Genomic DNA, 26,043 nt, shown 5'->3' on the forward strand with positions numbered 1-26,043 from the left:
ATATTTTACTTTATAGATACACAACCTCTAGAACTTTTTTAATAACATGAAGTTTTGCCAGAACAGACCTCTGTAAATGTGTAGAGTACAATACAACAGAGTGAATGCATCCACTGAATAGAACCATGGTGGCTCTAATAAAATATGCCACATGCGCCTCTGTGGAGGCTCCCAGTTCTCACTAATGCAGGTAGTAGTGGTGAGAAGGATTCATATTAGCATTATTGGCTGGCCTAAGTCGGAGGGTTCTGTCCTGGTTACATGTCATACAGGTTTGTATAATTTGCACATTGTCCTTATGCTGGTGTGACCTTGTTTCCACCTCCTTCAGTCAAGGTTGTGACATCTGTACGTCCGCTAGATGTGCTTGTTTCAGCTCCTCCACCAAATGGACTGCGACCACAGCATATAACTTGTATTAAGCAATTTCGAAACTATAACACAAATAGAAAACATTAGCACATTGTCAATATCTGACATTGGCTGAGCACTTAGATTATAGATGTACTATGTAATTATAGTTCTAACCACTTTACTAATGTACATGTATTCATGTAGGTTCTTACATTACCTCCAGTGCCCTGTGTTTTGTGGATGTTAATTGATTTTTAATTAACATTAAATAAACTGTATGGAGGGAATGGAACTGTAATGTTGCTTATAATGCTGTTTTGATATTAAAGCCATGATTACTTAGTTTTACACAATAGAGGTGCATTTAAGGCCTCATGTCCTCGGCTCACACAGTTTCCACATGCAGAATCCTGCAGCAGATTCCACCGGGTCTGCAGACATGAGGCAAGAAAATAAATTATACTCACCTGTCCAGATGCTGCGGGGCTCTCCTCCGTGCAGGCCAGATCTTTTTTCTTTTACACGGTGGATGGGCTCAGGACACCGGCAGCGTGACGAGCGCATGCGCCGCGCCATTTTTATTTTCTTTTTAAACTCTTGCTTTCCCGCAGTCCCGCGGCACAGACGCAGTGACAGCTGCATCTGTACCTTGGATCCAGATGGCTTCCATTGGCCGTCCTTGTGGGAAAACCGCACAAAAATGGAGCATGCTGCAGTTGTTTTCCCGCACGTTTGATCCATGCGCCGGGGAAAATGACATCTGCAGGTATTTAATTACCTGCGGGTGCCCAATGATTCCCTATGGGCACGGATCACGCATGCGGGAGACCCGCGCGGTTTTTAAAATTACATTTTTGCCGTGGACATGAGGCCTAAAACTGTCTGAAATACCAGTGGATACTAGTTTGTGAATACCCATAAAGACGCTCTAAATCTGTCTAAACTTCAAAAACGGTTTTGCTTATGCCAAGGACATTAGAATGGCAGTGGTTGCCTCAATGTAAAGCTAGTGACGTTAACCCCTTAGTGACATGGCCTGTTTTGGCCATAAGGATGCAGTGATTTTTGGAGGATTTTCATCTCTACTTTTCAAAATCCATAAGATTTTTTTTTTCCGTCACCATGGCCATATTAGGGCTTGCTTTTTGCATGGCAAACTGTAGTTTTTATTGGTACCATTTTTTGGGTACATATAATATGTTGCATAACCTTTATTCATTTTTTTCGGAGGACAGGGAGAACAACACTTCAATTCAGCCATTGTTTTTTTAAATTTGTTACAGCGTTAATCATACAGCATAAATGACATGACACATTTTTTCTGTGGGTTGTATGATTACGGGGATACCAATATTTTTTTTAGGTTTTTCCGCTTTTGCACAATAAAACCCTCTTTCTTTTTTAATATTTTTCTTTGCATTGCTGCATTAAAAGCCCCGTAACTTTTTTATTTTCCTGTGGGCAGAGCTCTGCGGGGGCTCTTCTTGAGTGACAAACTGTATCTGTTCTATAGTGGGGTGCATGTGACTTTTTTATCTCTTTTATTGATTTTTTTAGGAGCCGAAATAACAAAAAAAGAAGCATTGTGGATCATTTTAAAAAATATAAAATTTTTAATAGCGTTTGCCATGCAGGATTAAAAGTGTGTTCAATCTATTTTATCGGTCGTTATGGTGATGATAATACCAAATGTGGGTTTTTACATTTTTTTTAACCCCTTAACGACCAATGACGTACCTGGTACGTCATGGAGCGTCGGGGTATGTATGAAGAGAGGTTGCGTGGCAACCTCTCTTCATACAGTGCGGGCATCAGCTGTTTATAACAGCTGACACCCGCGGGCAATAGCCGCGAGCGGCCGCGCGGCCGATCGCGGCTATTAACCATTTAAACGCCGCTGTCAATTCTGACAGCGGCATTTAAATCCCCCGAACGATGTTCGGGGGTCCCGCGCGGCCCCCCCCGCGGTGAGATCGGGGGAGCCATGCACGTATCATGGCAGCCGGGGGCCTAATGAAAGGCCCCAGGGCTGCCTTAGCAGACTGCCTATCAAGCCGTCCCCGTGGGGTGGCTTCATAGGCTGCCTGTCAAAAAGCAGTATGACGTAATGCTATAGCATTACGTCATACTGCAGGAGCGTTCAAAGCATCGCATCTTAAAGTCCCCCAGGGGGACTTCAAAGTAAAGTAAAAAAAAGAATCAATAAAGTTTTTTTTTAATTGAAAAAAAAAAAAAGTTGTAAAAGTTTAAATCACCCCCCTTTTGCCATATCTATTATTAAAAAATCTAAATAATAAATTAAAAATATGTATTTGATATCGCCGCGTCCGTAAAAGTCCGATCTATCAAAGTAGCACATAATTTTTCCCGCACAGTGAACGTCGTCCGAAACAAAAAATGAAGAACGCCAGAAATGCACTTTTTTAGTTACCCTGTCTCCAAGAAAAAACGCAATAAAAAGCGATCAAAAAGTCATATGTATTCCAAAATGGTACTATCAGAAACTACAGGACATCCCGCAAAAAATGAGACCTTGCTCAACTACGTCGACGGAAAAATAAAAAAGTTATCGCGCGCACAAAATGACGACAGAAAATAATTGAAAAAAATTTTATGTCTTTTAAAAAAAAAAAGAGGAGTATAGTAAAAAAAAACCTAAACAAGTTTGGCATCGTAGTAATCGTACCAACCCATAGAATAAAGTTATCATGTCGTTTTTGTTGCCATTTGTGCGCCGTAGAAGCAAGACGTACTAAAAGATGGCAAAATGTTGTTTTTTTTCCATTTTACTCCACTTAGAATTTTTTAAAAGTTTTTCAGTACATTATATGGTACTTTAAATAGCACCATTGAAAAATACAACTCATCCCGCAAAAAACAAGCCCTCATATAGTGACGTGGATGGATAAATAAAGGAGTTATGATTTTTTTAAAGGGGGGAGGAAAAAACGAAAATGGAAAAAGAAAAATGGCCGCGTCATTAAGGGGTTAAATAGGGAAAAGTGCGCAAAGGCTTTCTTTCACTATTTTTTTTATGTGTTCAGTTTTTTACCATTTGTATTTACTTTATTTTCTTATTTTTATGCCCCTGTAGAGGGGTTGAACCTAAGATTCTATGATTGCAATTATAATACATTGTAGTACTTCTGTACTGCAATGTATTATTTCTATTCATAGCGATCATAGGCCATGACAGATCAGTACGCCATTGTCTGGCATCTGGTTGCATATCAACCCTCTGCAATTACATAGCAGAAGGCTGATGATGTCACAAAGGAGGTGCCCTCCCTCTGTGAAACCTTTACATGCCGCGATCAACATGTTCAATTCCCATTATTGTTATAAAGACCTGTATAAAGGGTCAGACATTGATTTGCAGGAATGTTACCATCCAATAGGTGGCGCTGCAGAGATATTGTTCTATCTTCCTTATTTGCATGTGTTTCTAAACAATCCCTGAATGCTACTATTATTCAGGGTCTGATAAATGAATATTTTAGCCAAATAAAGCAATCCCATATAACAGCATACTATTTGATCTGTGTTTGGGATACAGTAAAGGCCCATTTAGACGAGATGAATGTCGGGCAAACGATGCCCAACACTCGTCCCTGCACATACTCGGTCCCGTGCTGCCTCACGGGAGCTAGTATCGCTGGCTCACAATGGGGCGGCTGCAGGAGATTTCTCTCCTTGCGCTCCCCCGCCCCTCTCCATTGACTTAACATAGCAGCCGTTCAGTAATGAACGGCCGCTATTTACACTGAGCGATCAGCTCATTGTCCATCGTTTATGCTGCATAAATGATGGACAATGAGCTGAACGATCATCGTTCAGTGTAAATACGGGCAAGGGAGCATGAGGAGAGAAATCTCCTGCAGCCTCCCCGCCACCTGCTGGCCGCTCTGTGAGCGTGTCAGCGATACTAGCTCCCGTGCAGCAATACGGGAGCAAGAACACACAGGGTAGAATTTCGGGCATCTTTTGTCCGACATTCAACCCGTCTAAATGGGCCTTAGGGCTTATTTACATGAGCGTATATCGGCCAGTGTTTTCACTGCCAGCCGATATACACTTCCATCTGAGCAGTCCCCCCTTCCCTTCCCATCACCGACTCTCTGCCTCTCTCCTCCACTCCGGAGTTTGCAATGGGAGGGGTGGGGCGGAGTTATGCTCTGCTCCGCCCACTCCTGTTGCTGGCTTATGGAGAAGGGGGCAGGAGCTTAGTTCCACCCCTGTCCCGCCCATTCCCATTTCAAACCGTATGGAGTGGAGGAGAGAAGGAGAGAGCCGGTGAGGGGAAGGGAAGGGTGGACTGCTCAGATGGAAGCGTATATCATCTGGCCGTGAAAACGCCGGCCGATATACGCTCATGTAAATAAGCCCTTAAGGTGATATATTTCTGTTTAAGATATTACTGTCTAATTTACACGTGTGAAAGTAATTTAGGGGTGGTTTCACATCTGCGCTGGATCCTCCGGTCAGAGGTTCTGTCACAGATCCTGGACAAATACTGGCAGAAAAAAACCTGCATGCAGCGCTTTTTCTTCCATACAAAAGCCAGGTAGCTCAGTGAAAAGCTTAATGGTCAATGGGGTCCGCCCGACACTGTCTAGAGATGGACCCATTTGACGGTGATGTGAAAGCAGCCCTACTCTCCTCTTTGTTTATATTGTCAAAACAATACTTATTGTTAAAGAAAATAAAACTATAAATTTTAGTGTGAACATCTCAGTGTCACATTCCTGGACCTGCCCACTTGTGAAATTCAGGACTAAATAAGTGCACTGTTTCTGGAATGTTCCATACAATTTGCACACTATTTATCTAGACATTATATTGTAATATGATAGTGTATGTATAAAAATGGGTCTTACAAGGGTGGCACTTTCACATCTCAGAAACTTGTGCTGTATGGCATTGTGCCTAATATTCTCTTTTCATATTGTAGTATTGGGTCTGTCCCGCTCTCCGTCACAGGGTTTGTCCAGAAGCAGAAAAGGGCATTGAGATGGAAACCTGGGTGGAACTATAGCCCTAAGGCCGGCTGCACTCGACCAGGTCGGATTCTGGATGCAGGGTCGCGCACCAATATCCATCCCTGTGCCCGGCCGGTGACCCTGCGTACCTGTCAGTTGTCTTCTTTCTTCTGTACTGCAGATGGTCCGGACAGCAAGCCATCTGACATGCACAGTACAGATTTTCCCACGTCGTCACTAGGTGACCTTTCCGCAATGTCAGTTGTCGGGTTGGATTGCAAATATGTCCATGTGCATCTGGACTTAATGTGTAGACAATGCTTTTCTATCCAGCTCGAAAGACTGGCAGAGATAGAAACCTTTTGAAACCAAGATCAAAAATGGTCTTCATTTCACACATTATGGGTCGGATTCCTCATGCAGGAGCCAGCAGCAGAATCCGATCCTGTGCCTAGCTGGCGTCTGCATGTACCTGTCATTACTACTTCTGTACTGTGGATGGTCCACAAGGCTCACCATCAAACATGCATAGTGCAGATTTTTTTTTTTTTAAACCCCGGCTATTCCCACGTCTTCGCCTAGCGCTTTTCCATAGCATGCTATTAAAGGTATTTGCCGCGGAATACAGAGGCGGACGCCCACTATGGTTTCCACAATGCAAAACTGGTTGTGTGCAGCCAGCCTAAAGGCTATAGCTTTGTCCAGATTTTTATCTTAATGCAATTTTCAGCTTGTGAGAGTGAGTTCTATGAAGTAGAGGGGAGGTAGACCCAAAACTACATGCTGTGCAGTGAGCATGCTTATGCAGGGGCATACCTGGGGTGTACAAGCGGGCCTGTTTCCTGGGTGCAATTAGGATGGAGAGCAGAGGTGGTGCTGGCCCTACCAAGTTAAAAATCTGATTGCTGCGGACCACGCAGAACATACACAGCACCTCTCTAAGTAGAAACCACTTGATAGATCTGAGGGCTTAATTTTGTTTCTACGGTGCACACACTGTAGCAATAGTAACATGATAACTTTATTCTGTGCGTCAGTAGGATTACTACTATACCTAATTTATATAGTTATATCGTTTTTTTTTTTTTTTTTGTGCTATACTACTTTTAAAATATAAAGTATATTTGGAAAGAAATAAAACTATTTTCTGCTACCATCTTCTGTCATCCAGAACATTTTTATTTTTCTGTCGACATAGTGGGGCGAGGCCTCATTTTTTGCAGTAGGTCCTGTAGTTTCTATTTTATACAATTTTGGAGTACATATGACTTTTTGATCACTTTTTATTACATTTTTCTTGGGGACAGGGTGGTTCAAAAAGACAATTCTGGCGTGATTAATTTTTTTCTGATAACGTTCACTGTGTGGGGTAAATTATGCGTACTTACTGAGGAAGGAAGGGGATCTGCTAGCAATAGAACCCCCCAATAAGGGGGCTTCAAAACAGCGTAAGCAGTAAAGTTGAGGGTGAGAAGATTTATTCTTAAAACACAGACAAATATCCAAAAAAGGGGGTGTTGCAACACGTTTCAGAGATGAGTAATCGGCTTTTTTCAAAATGATCTTATGTAGCACACAATACAACATTTATAGCCATCAAAGATTACTTTGCACAAATATTGGGGGAGGAGCCCGAGCGTGCTCGGGGTGGGGGCGGCGAGGGTGAGTAGAGGGAGGCAGGAAGAGAGAGAGAGATCTTTCTCACTCTCTTCCCCACTATCCTCCGACACCCCCCCCCCCACCCCGATCACGCACGGACAAGAATGCAGTTACTCGAGAAGAGCGAGGCTCACTCGAGTAACTGACTTATCCGAGCGTGCTTGCTCATCTCTAGTCATGACCCATGAACTTAGCTTTAAATACAGCTGTCAGAGTTGACTGCGGCATTTAACGGGTTGACACCTGCAATCAGAGGCAGTGTTGTTGCCAGTGGGTCTCAGCGGTAAGAAACAGCCGGCTCCCACATTGTATAGAGTGGGATCGACCCCCGATCACCCTTTATACAAACTTTGAAAATCCATGACGTAAATGTACTTCCTGGGGTAATGTAATGGAGCTGGTGGTTGGAAGTCCATAGAGTTCAGTTTAAAGGGAAATAGAACAGTTCTAGTGATTCAGCATTTACCCTCTTAGCAAATCGGCTGTATGCTGCTGTTAGGACCCAAAGTACTTGCAAAGTTCTAGAAGGTTCAGAAGAGAGTACATTAGGTGTAGTAACATGGGGCATAGGTGTAATAACAAGTGAGCAGCTGGCTTGTATGGGGAACAGAAGCATTATCCATTTTCTTAGTTCGAAGAATTTCAGGAAAAAGGGTGCCAAGTACAGGTTACAAGACTTGTCCCTAGCATTACAGGATTTTAGGCAGCAGCACTCTATTGGACGCTACTTATTAACACTTGGATGCGCAATAAAAGAAAATTTTCTGCTACCTGGCCTGACTCCTTGGACTCTCTTCTCGGGGGGACACATGCTGCACTACACCAGAACACCATACCAAGGGGCAGAAACTAGCCTGTAATATTATGTCCCCCCAATTTCACTGTAGGATACGAGAAGAATATTTGCCTCCCACTCTGGCACACAATATAATTTAGTTCATTTATACATAACTGTATATATGTTTGACTTATTTCTTATTATTCAGTCTACACTATAGTCATAACATCTTAACAAGTGTTTTAGAGCACTGATGGTGTTTTACAATATTTTTTAAGCAATTGTGTTACTAACCTGTTTGTTCATGAAAACGTAGATGACAGGGTTGTATACAGTGGCTGTTTTTGAGAAATATGAAGGCATTGATGCCAAGGTAGGGTCAATGACAATATGCTTATTTGTTGCCATCACAATAGCAAATACAGCATAGGGTAACCAGCAAATGAGAAAAGCGAAAACCATGGCAATAACCATCCTAGTCACCTCCCGCTCTGCCCGCTGAGTTGTCTCTGATTCTTTCTGCTGAGCTGCTACCTATTGTAATAGAAAAAAGACAACAGTTATCTCTCTTTGATGTTTCTGACATGATAATAAAGTAACATAGCCTTAGAGATAAAAATAAAAACCGAACATCCTTAAAACCACTATGCATGGATCTGATATCCAATACATTGATGCTTTACGGCAAATTGTACTCTGCAAGAGTTAGAAGGTTATTATGCTTGTTGCATGTAGTTTTCACTGATGTAAAGATTCAAAATGAAGATAACCAATTGTTTGTGGCCAGGCACGCTGTAGGGGTGTATGGCATATGGATGTTTTGCTACGCTAGTGTCATAGTGATTGATTCCTTTATTGATGTTTAGGATTTGCCTGTGATCTAGAGTTTTATGTTTTGTTTAACGTTAAGCAAATTTATGTTTTCAATTTCCCTTGTAAGGGTGCCTGTCCACGGGCGTGATCATGCCCTCTGAAGCTTTCCATAGCACTGCTATGGAAACCTCCTGCACACTGTCCACGAGCGGAGAATCATTGTGATTCTCCGCTCACGGCGGGCAATTCGCAGCATGCTGTGAATTGCCCCGATTCTCCATGGTCAGCCTATCTTTCAGATAGGGCTGACCGGCAGAGAATCGGCGGCGGCTCCTTCTCCCGGGAAACCGCAACGCCCGTGGACAGGGGGCCTAAGTCAGTTTTATGTTCACATATACAAACAGCTTGTAAATAGATTTTTGCCATGTTGGAAGCTGCAATTTATTCGAAAGGATAAAACTTGCTATTAGCTTGGAGCAGTAAGGCTGACTGTCTATGGGCAAATTTTCATTGCGAGATCCACAGTGATAAATCAGAACCCAGTGTAGAACTATAATGCAGTCTGAACCCAACCAAAAGTGGACTCAACAAAGGCAACTATTCAAGATTTAGCGAAATATGATACATTACAGTAAAACACGTTTTTGACCAATTTTTAGGAACACCAGGAAAAATATTTAGTATAATTTCTACTTACTGTTCTCAATGTAATTAAAAGATTGGAGTATGAGAATATGATGGTGCTAAGTGGCATAGTGAAACAAGTTGTAAACAAGGCCAGTATATAGCTGTTGTTGTTGGCACCTCCGGTGTACCAGTTCGGGCCACAAGATGTTCCCAAACCTAAAACAAATGGATTGTGTCTGTTTATAACAACAACAAAGATAAATAAAATGTGACATAAAAGTACAGATTACTTCGGCTAGTTTGATGCTTGTTACATCATAGCAAAATTCTAAAAAGCAATGCTTCTCTTATCAAACTCAATGTGCATTACATCCACAATGAAGTTTCTCAGCACAGACATTGGTGTAGATAATTAAAGGGCCACCTTTTTCCATCCCTGCCCCCTCCCCTGATTGTCACACTCTGGATGTCTCCTATGTATACTGTAGTCACTTCCATGCAGTGAGGCTCCCTATCTAATACTTATCAGGCACCATCTCGATAGTAAGATTTTCTACTTTCAGTGTCAAATCAATCCCATGATGCATCAGCACTGCATTAGCTAGAGACTACACTATTTCTACTTGCTGAGGAAACAGTTTAATTATCATTACCTTTTATATTCACCTTAAGCATACAGTCAAGAGGATGAGCTGTGATCTCCTCTATTATAACTGTATGACAGGAGCTGTGTGACGATCACCAGTAATTGTGATAGGAGTGTCTGTGCCCTCCTCTAGACAGTTTTATGGTAGGGTCCATGTAACAGCATTACACAGACTGAGAAATTGACTAGTTTCAGATAGCATAAAGACTAAGTAAGTCTGAGCTGGTCAGAGTTGAGATCACATGACCATCTGAGGGCAAAGAGAACTGGAGTTTCTGATAGAAGGGAATAACTTACCAGGGTTAGGCCCCGCCCACACTGCCGTTTTTATAGCGTTTAAATGCTGCACTAAACACTGTAAAAATGCCACCATTCATTTCAATGGGGCTTCTCAGACGAGCACTAAAGCGCAGCGTTTCTAATGCCGCATTGTGTGAGCGCTGCCTGTTCTATTTTTGAGCATTTTTAAACGTGATTGGTCACTTATTGAAATGAATAGGGAGCATTTTCAATGCTTCCAAAAAGTGGTAGAACGCTGTGCACAGCGGTTTACCGTATTTTTGAATGCAGCTGTCTATGCCACCGGAAGGGAAAATGAAAGTGGTGATGTCAACGGCTTGCATTGCCTGCATTGTTACTGCGCTAAAAGCTAATTAGATTATGCTTTAGCATCTAAAATGTCCTAGAAAACTATTTAAGAAACACACCTACCTTCTGGAACATAACTGCACCAGCCTAAAAGAGGTGGAGATGTCCACAGAAGAGCCCAGATCCAGGTGAAGGCACATCCTATAACTGCATGTCTCTGTTGGAAGCGGAAATCTCCCAAGGGCTTACAAATGACTATATACCTCTCAAAGGCTAATATCGCCAGCGACCAGAGACCCACAATACCTGAAGATGCATAAAATGTGACACAGGTGTTTACATCATTCAGGGCTTTGTGTGTAATCTTACATAGGGAATAAGGATTTTTAGTCAGAAATTAGTTCAATACAGTAAAAGCTGTTGACATGTAAGAAACAATTTTTGGGCCCCGCTCATACGATTAAATTTTTTACATTTTTTAATCCACATTAGGATACGCTCCTGTTTAGCATTTAATTGAATTTTATGGAAATTCACAGTCTAGTTTATATGGCGCAGATTTAGAGATCCTTATTTGAGGTAAACCCTTCACTAATCCGAGTCCAAGTAGGTCTCTTAACAATGACCCCAACAGTAGATATTAGGTGTCTCAGTTCTCAGGTACAGGTTTATAAAGTACATGGGATGACAACCTTCCTTAATTTATGTGGTATGACCATTGAATTGAGTAGGGTTTAGCCCTCCTTCTGCTGATATACAAATTACGGGGTCACCCTCACATTGGGTCCCCAGATCAGACAGAAGTTCCAGATAGGAGAAGAGGTGTTATACGTGTTGCATAGACACAACAATGTGCTCTGTAAACTCAGTTAAGAGCCCCCTTAGGATATAAATAAAGGAGGATTAGATAGTGAGCACAGTTTTATTAACGCTTCATTGTTAAGTAGGTCTCTTAACAATGACCCCAACAGTAGATATTAGGTGTCTCAGTTCTCAGGTACAGGTTTATAAAGTACATGGGATGACAACCTTCCTTAATTTATGTGGTATGATCATTGAATTGAGTAGGGTTTAGCCCTCCTTCTGCTGATATACAAATTACGGGGTCACCCTCACATTGGGTCCCCAGATCAGACAGAAGTTCCAGATAGGAGAAGAGGTGTTATACGTGTTGCATAGACACAACAATGTGCTCTGTAAACTCAGTTAAGAGCCCCCTTAGGATATAAATAAAGGAGGATTAGATAGTGAGCACAGTTTTATTAACGCTTCTTAAATACCCCTTAATTCAAGTGTGATAGGCAGCGGTTATTCACCATTAGAGGGGAGGAAGGGGTTAAGTGTCAAGAAAGGACCCAATATAAGAGCCAATGACTGGTATAAGGGTAGGGTGATTAATATCCCCTACTTAAAGTACCAGTTATATGTATGATGTGAGGCTCAGTTAAGATTTAAAGGGACCAGTTAGCAAAGAGTTAAATAGTGTCATTAAAGAGTGGATAGGAGAGACCAGCGATAAATACAAAAAAGGAGCTGGTTTCTCTCCCCTGGTTCAATCTCCTCTTCCTTGAATTGACTCCAAAATGTTATTCCATCGATAAACTTGGACCAAAAAATAGGAGAGGAAGGGGTTAACTAGTGCATAAAAAGAACCTTCCACTCAGAAAATGTGTGGCACCAAAATTAAATCTACTGTCCTGAGTATTAGGATACAAATCAGGGAGTAGTTGCTCACTATTGCATCAAACCAGCACTTTAGGGGTTTTCTCAAATCAAGACTTAGACCCAGGGGTTCAATCAGCATCCATCAACTCTACCTTCAAGAATTTAACATCAATTTATAAAGATTTTATCAGATCGTGGTGGGAGGTCCAGGGCCTCAGTAACTATCTAGAGAATAAAATAGTGCCAAGGGGTCTCCGCATACATACCCTCCCGCCCCCTAAGTTACGCACGGAGGCCTTCATGAAAAAATGGGAAAAGGAGGCTACCGATAGCTCACTCCAGATGATGCATCTACTATGGGAGGAAGAAAAGGTCCTATTGGAAAAAAACACTACTAAACTAAATGAGGCAATTGAAAATGTTAAAAGGTTCTCTGGGGAAGTAGATTTTGAAAAGAAAGAGAAAAATCTACAACTAACTATTGAAAAATACACAGGTTATTTAAAAGAAAGAAAACACTATCAATTTACCAGAGACCTAAAAGACTTCATGGACAACAGGGCCTATGAGGCTCAGACTAGAGAGGAATCTGAACTGAGCTCCTCAGAATGTGATTTATCCGAGAGTGAGGCGCCTAGGAGGGTACCACAATATACCAGGGGCAGGGGCAGAGGAGGAGGGAGACCAAGAATGAGAGGAAGAGGCAATAGGGGTCAATTTAATGGTGGTCATCATTTTTTAGAGACACCCATATCCCAGTATATGTTGAGGACAAGACTAGGGGGGCCCAATCAGGCCCAATAGCAGAGCCCCATACTGGGATGGATGCAAACCCCGAAATGAGAAGAAACGGGGGGGGGGGGGGGGGAATGGTGACAAAAAAGAACTAGAAATTATCAATCTGTCTAATAGAGAACTTTCAGAGGTGGAAATAAGTCTACTTAAAAGGGGACTCTCGTTCGTACCCACTAATAAGTACAAATCATTTGACTGGGTTAAAGATGTATCTCTCTTCCTTCGTAAAGTAAGATGAAGAAAATATTTCACTATTAAAGGTCAAAAGAGGTGTGAAGAACTTGGCATCAGTCCCCAAGATCTGGAAACACTCGACCTTTTGGAAGAACTTTCTCAAGAAAGTGAGAGGATCCCTGGCCAGGGACCTTTCACACAATTAAGACCTAAGAGTACGAGTATGCCTCCGTCTGGTGACTGTCCGTATATAGACATATTCGAGTCACTAGTAACGGAGGAATTGGAAAAATTCGCGGATACAAGAGATTTTCAAACCCAGAATTTGTCAAAAGATGAGAAAAAAGCACTAATATCACTAGAGAAGGACCCCAGTATCATCATAAAGCCATCCGACAAGGGCGGAAACCTGGTGATCCTAGGATGCAATGACTATAAGGAAATGTGTCTCAAGCTATTGAAAGACACCACTAACTATGGCATATTACCCTCTGACCCGACAGATGCCTTCCTATCTGATTTGAGATCCCTGGCACTAAAAGCACGGGTGGAAAAAATCCTTGGAAAAACAGAATACGAGTATATCTGCCCAACTCTACCCCAGACGGCGACTTTCTACGCTCTCCCCAAAATTCACAAGGGCCTCACCCCCTTAAAGGGGAGGCCCATTGTTTCAGGGATAGATTCCCTGACACAGGGAGCCAGTCAATATATTGATGTGATTCTTAGACCGTTCGTAGAAAGTTTACCATCCTACATACGCGATACCACGGATCTCCTCAAATGCTTGGAGGGTATCACAATTGCTAATGGCACTTATTTGGCCAGCCTGGACATAGAGGCGCTTTATACAAACATCTCACATGAAGATGGAATAGAAGCAAGCCGCTTCTACCTGGATCAAAGGGGAACTCATATGAGACCTCACAACAACTTTGTGCTCGATTTACTCAAGTTCGTCCTAGAACACAATTTTTTTCTTTTTGAGGGACGCTATTACCATCAACGGCGGGGGACCGCAATGGGAAGTCCCTGTGCCCCAACTTATGCATGTCTATTTCTCGGATGGTGGGAGGATAAACATGTTTTCCAGGAACAAAATCTTAAATGGATCAATCTAATTGAGTTATGGGTAAGATTTATAGATGACATCTTTATACTCTGGTCTGGAACTGTTACGGAATTCAAAGAATTTGTTGAGTCTCTTAATAAAAACAACCTCAGCCTATTTCTCACATCAGAAATCCAGCAAGAACAGATCACATTCCTGGATTTAAACATCTCCAAGACCCCAATGGGAACCCTAGAAACAACAATTCACCGGAAACCAACGGCGACTAACAGTCTCCTACACTGGGAAAGTTACCACCCAGGTCCTCTGAAAAGAGGTATCCCTAAGGGACAATTCATAAGGGCAAGGAGGAACTGTTCCGAAGAGGGTGAATTTAAAACACAAGCAGAAGACATGACTAAAAGAGTTAAAGATAGGGGATACCCTGAGAATATCCTCTTGGAGGCACTTGAAGAGACCAGAAAAAGAGACAGGAGGGATTTATTGGATGTGAAACCAAAACCAGTAACCAAGAACATTGTGAGATTGATTGGTACTTATGACAACCAATCAAGAAATGTGAACAGAATTTTACAAAAATACTGGCACATCCTACTCAAAGACAAGGACCTTGTAGAATGCCTGGGAGACAAGCCCTCTATTACGTACTGAAGAGGGAGGAATCTTCGAGATCATCTCGTTCATAGTCACCTTGCCCCAGAAGTACCCAGGGAGACGTGGTTGACCTCGAAAAAAATCAAGGGCACATACCCCTGCTCTGATTGCAAGGCATGTGGATTCATACAAAAGGGACCAACTTTTGAGAGCGTGAACACTGGAAAATCATACGAGATCCGTGACTTCATAAATTGCAAGACACCAGGAGTGGTGTATTTGGCAACTTGCCCTTGCCCCCTAGAATATATAGGCAAGACCAAACAGCAATTTAGAAGAAGGATTTTGGCCCACGTTGGGAATGTTCGGAGGGGGGAGCATACAAGCCTGGCGAAACACATGAGAGACTATCATGACAACGACTTAAGTCTTCTCATGTTTCAGGGAAATGAACTCATTAGGTATAATGGAAGAAGGGGAGATATAGACAAGAAACTTCTACAGAAGGAATGCATGTGGATTCATAGACTCAAGACCTGCTCACCCACAGGCTTGAATGAACAGCTATCCTACACCTCCTTCATTTGAAATAATTACAAACCTCTTTCCATGCACTAAATCCCCATTACCTCCCAACATAATCCCCCCCCCCCCCCCCCCCGCCCCTGGATTTGTTTGATCAAATACTGAGAAACGTATGCGTTTTTTGCTTCACAATTTTAACTAACTACAATCATCCCTCTAGAAACAAAAAAAAAACCCTCCAAATTGTCCCCAGGAGAGAGCTGGAGCCTTAATTATAATATATCAAAACCCCCTGCCCTCACAATAACCGGTGAATTTCTTTACAGGGCTCTAGTAGGGAGGAGGGGGCTGTCCAGTGCTGATCCTCTCCTCCGCACACTAATGCCCGACATCAGGACAGCTGAGAGCTGTCAAGTGCTGAAGTGCCTTGGAGTAGGTGCTCTATTCAGCCTATATCACGAGAATGCAAGGGGGATTGACTAAATGACAGCCACCTTTTGGGATTGGATGGGATGAGAGAGGGAAGGAGGAGCTCCACATATATAAGCGCTGTATCTGTCAGACGCGCGGCACTCACTACAGGGATGCCGCCAGATGTCACGGCTGCTCCCTCTGATACTGAATAAAACATCCTGATGAAACAGTGCACATGTTAAATAGCACTGTAGAAACGCGTCGATGACGTAATTTTAGTGAGTCAGTAACCTACCAGATAGCTAGCAGAGGTGTTAGAACTAGAACGGCTGCCCGATACCATCCGTCGGGCAGCTACATCGTTGCCGACTTAGCTTCTCCCTATTCACAGCGCTGCTGTGATAAAGTGCAGGGTTTTTTCACCTAGGGACCTGCAGTACTGGAAGTATTTGAAGTGATCTAAACTATAGGAACAGCACTTTATTAGCGCTGCAAGCATTCTGGCACTTTTAACCCCTAAAGTGCTGGTTTGATGCAATAGTGAGCAACTACTCCCTGATTTGTATCCTAATACTCAGGACAGTAGATTTAATTTTGGTGCCACACATTTTCTGAGTGGAAGGTTCTTTTTATGCACTAGTTAACCCCTTCCTCTCCTATTTTTTGGTCCAAGTTTATCGATGGACTAACATTTTGGAGTCAATTCAAGGAAGAGGAGATTGAACCAGGGGAGAGAAACCAGCTCCTTTTTTGTATTTATCGCTGGTCTCTCCTATCCACTCTTTAATGGCACTATTTAACTCTTTGCTAACTGGACCCTTTAAATCTTAACTGAGCCTCACATCATACATCTAACTGGTACTTTAAGTAGGGGATATTAATCACCCCACCCTTATTAATACCAGTCATTGGCTCTTATTTTGGGTCCTTTCTTGACACTTAACCCCTTCCTCCCCTCTAATGGTGAATAACCGCTGCCTATCACACTTGAATTAAGGGGTATTTAAGAAGCGTTAATAAAACTGTGCTCACTATCTAATCCTCCTTTATTTATATCCTAAGGGGGCTCTTAACTGAGTTTACAGAGCACGTTTTTGTGTCTATGCAACACGTATAACACCTCTTCTCCTATCTGGAACTTCTGTCTGATCTGGGGACCCAATGTGAGGGTGACCCTGTAATTTGTATATCAGCAGAAGGAGGGCTAAACCCTACTCAATTCAATGATCATACCACATAAATTAAGGAAGGTTGTCATCCCATACTTTATAAACCTGTACCTGAGAACTGAGACACCTAATATCTACTGTTGGGGTCATTGTTAAGAGACCTACTTGGACTCGGATTAGTGAAGGGTTTACCTCAAATAAAGATATATGTCTTGTTCTGTCCAATTTGATTTTAATATTCATTAATAAAGTTAGTTTTTAATTAATTCTTCTTCAGTGATTACCCTTATACTTATTTTGAAGAATTTCTGCCTCGGTGACTTAGATTTAGAGATCCGGGTCATTGAAAAATAAAAATGACATGTCAGTTCTTCATGTGACATCTGCATGAAAACCATGCTGCAGCCACACATAGATTTGCCATAGTGACCATGGCTAAATCTGCTTGCGGATCTGCATGCAAATCTAGCTCCGTAGAGCAGCCCGTTCACATACCCGTGGTGTGGGCAGTGTGCTTCCACGGCTCCCATAGGAGCCTATGGAAAGAAGGCCGGCACAGCGCGCACCACGGAGCTGACATGCGAGTTGGCACTCGCTGTCCTAACTTTGTTAGAAGGGCAAATCCTGTACTTCTAAAAAGCATCCATGTGAGTGCTTCCATAGCAACCTATTGGTAGCTATAGAAGTGCTGTTCTCGTGCTGCTGCTGCAGCGCAAGAACAACTCTCATCTGATCGAGCCCTCACTGTGCAAAGAAGTTTGCAAGATTCTATAATATGCTCATCTGAAGCGTTTTTTTCACGCATTTAGGTGCGTGAACCGAAACGCAAAACGCACATAAAAAATTTGCGCTACCAAAGCGTTAGGTGCATTTTTAAATTCGCACTGGTTGTGCGGTCACACCTCCTGCTGCAGCTGTGACAACTGCAGCAGGGGATTCCTTGGATGTGAAACCCCTAGATGCTGTCACATCCAGGGATTTCACCGTGTTGTCAATGGCGACAGCAGCAGCACTGGCCCTATAGAAAACATACGGAGAAGGTCGCGATCCCCTGCCGCAGCTGTCAAAGCTGTAGTAGAGGAGCGCAATGCTGTCCCATTGCTTTCAATGGGGCTAGCGCTGCTGCCGCCCCATTGAAAGCAGTGGGATGAAGGCAAGCCCTACAGCAATGATTTTTGGGGAAGGGCTTTAAATATAAGCCCTTCCCTGAAAATCATCCATAGCTGTAGAAAAAAAAATTAAGTCACCTAGAAGCGCTGTCCGGCTCTTCTCCCTGTCCCCGGCAGTCTTCATTTGTATTCTGATGGTCGGGGATTGAAAAATCCCCGCCTCCAGAAAGCGATACCTCTGATTGGTTGAGTGCTGTGACCAATCAGAGGCAGCCCTCAGCTGTCATTCAATAAATGGCTGAGCACTGCTTCTGATTGGTCACAGTGCTCTGCCATTGAAAGCAATGGGATAGCATCGCGCTCCTCTCCCCTCATCAATGAACACTGTCACAGTGCTGTTCAGTGATGAGGGTACTCCCCGCGGGGATGAAGGAATTCCCTGCCACAGCTGTCACAGCTGAGGCAGGGAATTCCTTCAGCGCATGTGATGTGTGAATTGCGAAACGCTGTCCTATTTTTTACAGGTGCAAATTTTATTTGCTTGTAAAAAACGGACATGTGGCCACTTTCATTGGAAAGCTTTGGTTCTAATAGATGCGAATTGCAAACACACCTAACATGCATACACAAAGTCGCTTGTCTGACTGAGCCCTAGGAGCAGAACATTTTTGATTCACAAAGCTATGCTGTGTGCATGAGCCCTTTGGGACCTTACACACAGGACAAAATATTCTGTAACAGCGTTGCGGAATATACTGTTCCAGAAATCCGCACCAATTCCACACAGTTAAGGACTTCTGCAGACAGCCGTATTTGCACGTATTATTGCACACAAAATATACGTGCGCAATGTAAAGAGAATAGAGCCGATTGATGCCAATAGGTTTGTTTTTAAGAGCGTGTTTTGTGCATGAATTTCGTGTACACGCAAAAAATTGGTCCTGCTCTATTTCTCTGTGTATTTGCACATAAAGGGCCCCACAGAAATGTATGGGAGGTGGGCAGATGCACACTCAATACCTGCACAATTGTGCAATATGCTGTGCAATCACGCAGGAAAAAAAACACGTCTAGAACTCATTAGGCTAAATAAAACCAATTGATGTCAATGGATTCATTCTGATGAGCACGTATTGTGTGCGCATTTCGCATGCATGGAAAAAAATAAGACCTGCGGTACTTTTCATGGCTAGACATGACCTTTCTGTGGATTTCTTGGCTATTTAACCCTTTGCAATCCCATCCCATTTTAGATTCAGGGTTTCCTAGGGGGCTTTCTCTTTCTGCCATTATACAATGGCGCTATCTGCTGGCTAGAGCCAGTACTGCGGTATGGGACATACTGGAGAGGTCCCTGACAACAGAGCGGCCAGTAATCTACAGTAAGAATACCCTGCCGGACATCTTACGACATCGGAGCTGTATGGCCTTCAATCAGAATGTCTTTAGACGTCAGACAGTGGATTGGAAAGGGTTAAAGCCTAATGAGCTCCAGATGTGTTTTTCCACGTGTTTTGTGCACCTCCCATAGACTTCTATTGGGGTATTTGCTGCGCAAAACGCAGTAAAATAGAGCAGGTCCTACTTTTTCTCATGTGCACGAAATGTGTGTGCAAAACTCGCTTATGAGAATGGGCAGATTAAAATCATTGGGTTCTATTCTCTGTATTTAGCGTGCACAGATTTTGTGTGCACAAATACCTGCGCAAACACGGTCGTGTGAAAAAGCCCTTAAATGTGCACAGAAAACAAACACAAAGATACAGCAGCATTCTGCAAGTGGCAAGTTACATGCAAATGGCTCTAATATCTGGTGCAAATGGTAAATAATTGTGTCCTACAGCAAATTAGACATGATGTTGAAGTAAAATACGCGCAAAAAAAGGGGCAAATTGTAGACCAATGTATATATATATATATCTTAGTGCTCCACGCAAACGAGGGATGTTTCTTTTTGCACACCTATGTGCGCAAAAAAAATCCCATCTATTAGAACCATTGGTTCCCTATAAAGTGTTCACATGTCTGTTTTTTAGAGGCGCAAAATACTCGCACCTGCAAAAGATAGGACATGCATGCCTATCATGCAACATTGTGTAATGTTACAGAGGTGACAGGGGCTGAGGGGCCTCCTGGTGGGTTCCGTTAATCCACATGGGGAGTCCCCTCATCACTGAACACTGTAACAGCACTGTCACACTCTTCAGTGATGAAGAATCCCCTGCCACAGCTGTCACAGAAGGCATTGATAGCAGTGTGATGAGGGCAACCCCTGCAGCGATGATTTTCGCAGGGGGCTTGAAATATAAGCCATACCCTGAAAATCATCCCTAGCTGTAGGAAAAAAACATCATAACTCATCTAGAAGCGCTGCCCAGCCCAATCAGAGGCAGCACTTTCTAGAGGCGGGGATTTTTTAATCTCTGGCCACCAGAATGCAGAAGAACACTGCCGGGGACAGGGAGAAGAGCAGGACAGTGTTTCTAGGTGAGTTAATTTTTCTTTTTCCTACAGCTAGGGGTGATTTTTGGGGTAGGGCTTATATTTCAAGATAACTCACCCCACGGGGATTCTCTCATCCCCGCTGCAGTCCCTTTGTCATGGAACACTGTGACAGTGCTGTCATAGCGTTCCGTGATGAGGGGACCTTCGTGGAGCAGCCACACTTCTACAAGCACAGCTGCTCCTGTTGAAGGCCTGAATGCACTATTTTACGCACATGTAAAAAAAGGCACAGAGCTTTAGTCACGCACATTTTTCACATCTGTGGAGCACATTTTTTTGCGCACATAGGCGTGCAAAAATAATTGCTCATCTGACAGAGCCCTTGGGGCTTATTTACATGAGCATATATCGGCCGGCCGATTTATATATGCTACCATGTGATGCATGGGGCGGCGTATACGCCGTCGGGTGTGTGGGGGGGGGGGGGGAGACAGCCCTTCCCTTCACCTCCATGGCTCTCTGCAAGGGGAGGAGGTGGGGCGGGAGCTAGTGTGCTGAGCTCCCGCCCCTCTCCGCTGTTTGCACTGGAAGGGCTGGGCTTAGCTCCACCCCTTCCCCACCCCTCCTATTGCAAACAGTGGCAAGGGGCGGAGAATAGAAGGGGGATGGAGTTTAGCTGTCATGCTGCTAAACTCCCTTCTCCTGCAGTTGTCATTGGCTCCCATAGGAGTCAATGCAGCTGCCGTTGCCGACGTATAAGCGCCCGACCGGATTCTTTTACGCTGCGGAGATACACTCCTGTGCACTGATGTATTGTAAACCAATGCATTAGAGGGGCAGCATATATCACCCTGGGCGTGAAAACCCGTCCGATATACGCCCGTGCGAGTAAGCCCTCAGGGTGCGGGCAGACGAGCGTAGGCGTATTTACGTTCGCACGAGCGCAACGTATAATCGCCCGAGCGATCGTTTTTCACCGATCACGACCAGAGCTAGAAAACGTATTTTCATTTGTTCCTACTTTGCAAACGGTCTTTTCGGCGATCGAATATGCGTTGGCGCGTATTTCGGTCGCATATGCTCCGTTTTTTTTCCGAATTGCCGTTTTTACGCGCCGTAAAATCGCCCATGTGAACGAATATATTCGAAACCATTGCCTCAGATGGTCACGTATATACGTTTGGTGGCAAAAACGCGCCGTTTATGCGCTCGTCTGCCCGCACTCTTAAGCTGTAAAAACAAAAAGACAATGACAGAACTGAGGTGTAAAACAAAGGTTTTACAATATATGTAACAAATAATGGTACCAATAAAAACTAGTTTGCCACACAATAAACAAGGCCTCATATGCTCGTGGGGTCAGAAAAATAAAAACCATGGCTTTTAAAAAAATGGAGATGAAAATCCCCCAAAAATCATTGCATTATTTTTGCCAAAATAGGCCATGTCCTGAAGAGGTTAATCAACATGGTACATATCCATCTGCATAAGATCTGTATGCACAAAACAGTAGGCTATTTTGAATCAACACTAATTGCATATTTAGTTCATCTTTTAAAATGCAACGGAGCACAGAAAGAGATAGTTAATATGGTCACATATCCTGCAGGTCAGTTTAGTTTAGTTCGTCGCGATATTTTGGGGCGAAATACAGAACTATCTTTTTGCCTGCGTTGCTGCGTATTTCTGTCGCGTATGTTCCATTTTTCATAGTCTGCCGTATATTCGCTCATATGCACGGATGCATTGGAAACCAAGGCTCAGATAATAACGTATATTGGTCAGCCGTAAAAATGCGCCATTTATGCACTCGTGTGAAAGAGCCCTGATTCTCGCAGCAGTGAGTGGTCAGTGTAATAGTATATAGGGGCTCATCTCCAACTGGTAATATCCAGTTATCCGTTTATTCATTAATTTCTAGGAGCAATAAAAGAGTAATGACAATGCAGAGTCTAAAAGATGCTCCATGATTGTTTTCTTGTAGAGAATGTAAATATTTACTAAAGGAGATTTCTTCTTTAATCATTAACTTTTAAATAAATCATTTTAATGAATATGACAAAATTAACATATTATTCAGATAAGTCCACATGGGGCAGATTTTTTAGATATATTTATTTCACTGCCCCATTCATTTAAAGTTTGCAGAGTGCCATGCCCATTCTGCTGAAACACCCCAAATCAGTCATTGAAATTGTGGCAGCAAATCTGTTGAATATCAATATTTCCTTAAAATATTACTTTTCAAGTCATCATATGAAAGTTCCTAAACCTCACAATACTGCCAATCCTAACCTTCAAAGAACACACCATCTTACCTGTTAGAGACACCATGAATCCTTCAAATTCACACATTGATTTGCCTAGTGTGAAGAACCCAAAAATATTGTTGTGGAAGCTGATACTGCTCCCAAAAATAGTGACGAGCATGTCAGCTACAGCCAGGTTGACTAGTATGTAGTTCAGTGGAGACCTTAACTTCTTGTATTTGAGGGAGACCACGATAACCATGCCGTTGACAAAGAAAGCTAAGACCACCACCATACCCATAAGTACAGCAACTATAAAGTAGGTGCTACGAGGGGCAAGATGAGGCCATTGAGCTCCTTCGAATGGTCCTGGAGTCTCCTCAGCTGACATGTTTCCTGGGTGCATTGTATAGTAGAATCAATGCAAAAAACAAGCTTGAGACATACACAAAAGTGAAATTTGCACACATGCAAAAACTGGCTTTATAAAGTCTAGGAGATTTAATGCTCCAAAGAGGATCTTTTTCTTAAAACAATGTAAGCTTTCTTATGTCGCAGTATTTGTAATCCACTCTCCTCTTTACTTAGGGAGAGACACAAGGTGACCTGCCTGGAAGAAACAAACTAATTAGCAAAGTAAGCACACAGAATCATGTTGCTTTTCTTAACAAGACTGATGCACACAAGAGGATTTTGGCATAAAATAGGTATAGACTTTACTCAACTATCCTGTGCTCTGGTGGCTGACCTCTACGCCGTGCCATAAATGTAAGCCAACATAATACGTAGTATTTCAAAAACACAAAGCAGCTTCTACTGCAGGCCTATTTGTAAGGGCTCACACTGTGTACCCAAGCAGGTTTTGGGTTATGTATATTGAATGCAGAAACTACAGTTTTTCATGGAAACAGTTCAAAAAACAAACTACTGTTTCGGAGAAAAAACCATGGTGATTGTGGCAAATTGCAGCTACAACACATATATTAACATGCAGTATGTATCATCATTTAGGCTTCTGTATGGGTACATCCTAACGCTCCACTGCAGCTGATGGCTAGCCTACTTTAAAGGGGTTATCCAACTCTGGAGACAGGTGACCTATCATCAGCAGCTGACTGGTAGGGGTCCGCCGCTCAGGATCGCCATCAGTCAGCTGTTCACCAGGCCACTGTGCTAGTGAGAAGCACAAAACTCTATACACTCTATAGCCCATGAAGTTACTGCTTTTACTTACTAATGTTTCAAATTTATTTCCATTTATTCATATGCTGAATATAGAGAAATAAATAAAAACTGCACCAGATGAACATTCAGTTCAGTTATGATACAAAGTTATTACAAATGATCTCACAGATCTTTCTGATTTGAAACCCTTATAACTCACGTCTAATGATATAAATGGAAACAGAAACTCAAAAATTTTCATTTAGCAAAACTAACAGTAAGACTGTCTTTGTTGCCCATAGCAACGAACCACAGCTTTTATTTCTCAAGCTGCTGAGGTTAAATGAAAGCTGCTGTCACGAGTCTGGCGCGGGGCTTGTAGCCACTACTGGAGGGTAGCATGGTCAAGGAGTAGCTGAGGTCTGGTATACAAGATGGCGGTTTGGTACAGTGGGTACAGGCAGCAGAGTAGTCAGGAGGGAGGCGAAGTCCGGTACACAAGATGGCGATCAAATGGTAAGAGACAGGTGAGTAGGGAGGAAGCTTGATTACAGGCACAAGACACAATAGACACGCAATGGTGCAGTGGGAGGGCCAGGCTTATATAGGAACTCTAATCAGGGGCAGGACAGAGACTTGACAGGGAACTGGATCAGGGATATGGGAACTAGGCTAAAATTCAGCAAGGGAGCTGTCCAGAGGCCTGGATAGCTCAGCAGGGAGAGCCACAAAGTTTGGTGAAGATCCACTAAATGGGTGCTCAATTTGTAAGTGGTACTCCAATTTTAAGGAAAAAGGCTGCATCTGTAAGTGAAAATCATCTATCCGTCTACCAGTAGGGGTGGACACATTGGAGCGTGCATGGGCAAGTTTCACATGACATCCTCGGAAATCCACCATCAGAGCAAGCAGAGAATTGGATGCCCTTCAGCCGACTGTGTGGAAGATTCTGCGCAAATGTTTGCGTTATTACCCCTACTAATTGTAATTGTTTCAGGTCCTGAAACTGGATGACAAAACAAGAAGACTTTCTTACTGTGAGAGTATGAAAAATGTAGTGGAAAGCGATGGTTTCATGGAATTGGAATCTTTGGTGTTTAGTGATGAAGCCACCTTTCACCTCTCAGGCTCATGTAACAAAACTAATGTCAGAATCTGGGGAGGGAAAACCCACGTGTCTACATGTAGCGTATGTGTGACTTCCCCAAGGTGAATGGGTTTTGTGCTATAACCTGTAGGAAAATGTATGGTTCCCTTTTTCATGATGAAACAATCACAGGGATTTCGTATCTGGATGCTATAGATATATCTTCTGCCACAGTTGGAACAGGAAATCCCAGGTTTCATCCCCCAACAGGATAGGAAGCCGCCCATTTTAACTATGAAGTTAGACGTGTGCTCAATAGACAACTTCCAAATAAATGGATTGGCCATGCAGGTCATAACCTTAGTGAACTTTTTCCTTGACCTGCAAGACCTTACACCTTGTAATTTTTTTCCTCTTGAGTGTTAAAGGGGTTGTCCCGAGGCAAACATCAAAATTTTACATTAGCCCATTCCCCCTGTCACCCCCCCTGGCATAAAATAGCTATTTAAAGCGTTTTTTAAACCGCTTGCTACTCACCGATCTGACGAAATATGAAGTTATAAAAATCTTCTCCCTAAGATGGCCGCCGGTCCTTTCCCAGGGATGCACTGCGGTTTTCTCCCATGGTGCACCGCGGGTCTTCTCCCATGGTGCACCATGGGCTCTGTGCAGTCCATTGCCGATTCCAGCCTCCTGATTGGCTGGAATCGGCACACGTGACGGGGCGGAGCTACGATGACGACGCGGTGACCAGCTTCCGGCATGAGCGTCCCCATTCACCAGGCAGAAGCACAGACTGCGCAAGCGCGTCTAAAAATGCCAGAAGACATCAGAATTAGACGGATCCATGGAGACGGGGACGCGAGCAACGGAGCAGGTAAGTGAATAACTTCTGTATGGCTCATATTTAATGCACGATGTACATTACAAAGTGCATTAATATGGCCATACAGAAGTGTATAACCCCACTTGCTGCCGCGAGACAACCCCTTTAAAGTTTACATACCACCCTTACCACCCACCATGCATGATCTGTGAGAACACATCACAGAAGCTATTTCATCTATCAATCATGATGCGTTACAATGTGTATGGCAGGAACTTGACTACAGGGTTGATGTGTGTGGAGTGACAAAG

The 26,043-nt window shown here is 43.1% G+C and overlaps 1 protein-coding gene across 1 annotated transcript; it reads right to left on the bottom strand.

Annotated features, from left to right (window-relative positions):
• Positions 1–296: 296 nt before the first annotated feature.
• LOC136612271 (pinopsin-like) lies at positions 297–23,061 on the bottom strand. The gene is made up of 5 exons (XM_066592506.1): positions 22,725–23,061; positions 10,568–10,750; positions 9,281–9,426; positions 8,065–8,304; positions 297–434 (listed from the first exon to the last, which is right to left on the bottom strand). Exons 1-5 carry the CDS (start codon positions 23,059–23,061, stop codon positions 297–299), a joined length of 1,044 nt encoding a protein of 347 aa, XP_066448603.1.
• Between the last annotated feature and the right edge of the window lie 2,982 nt (positions 23,062–26,043).

This window comes from Eleutherodactylus coqui, chromosome 1 (genome assembly GCF_035609145.1).
Source record: "Eleutherodactylus coqui strain aEleCoq1 chromosome 1, aEleCoq1.hap1, whole genome shotgun sequence".
NCBI lineage: Eukaryota > Metazoa > Chordata > Amphibia > Anura > Eleutherodactylidae > Eleutherodactylus > Eleutherodactylus coqui.

Bases quoted from the DNA above. Each gene is read 5' to 3' on its own strand.
- LOC136612271 (XM_066592506.1), bottom strand. From the start codon at position 23,061: ATGCACCCAGGAAACATGTCAGCTGAGGAGACTCCAGGACCATTCGAA. The intron at 10,751-22,724 runs GTAAGATGGTGT...ATGCATCTTCAG, and splicing joins ATTCATGGTGTCTCTAACAG to GTATTGTGGGTCTCTGGTCG. The intron at 9,427-10,567 runs GTAGGTGTGTTT...CATTTGTTTTAG, and splicing joins GTGCAGTTATGTTCCAGAAG to GTTTGGGAACATCTTGTGGC.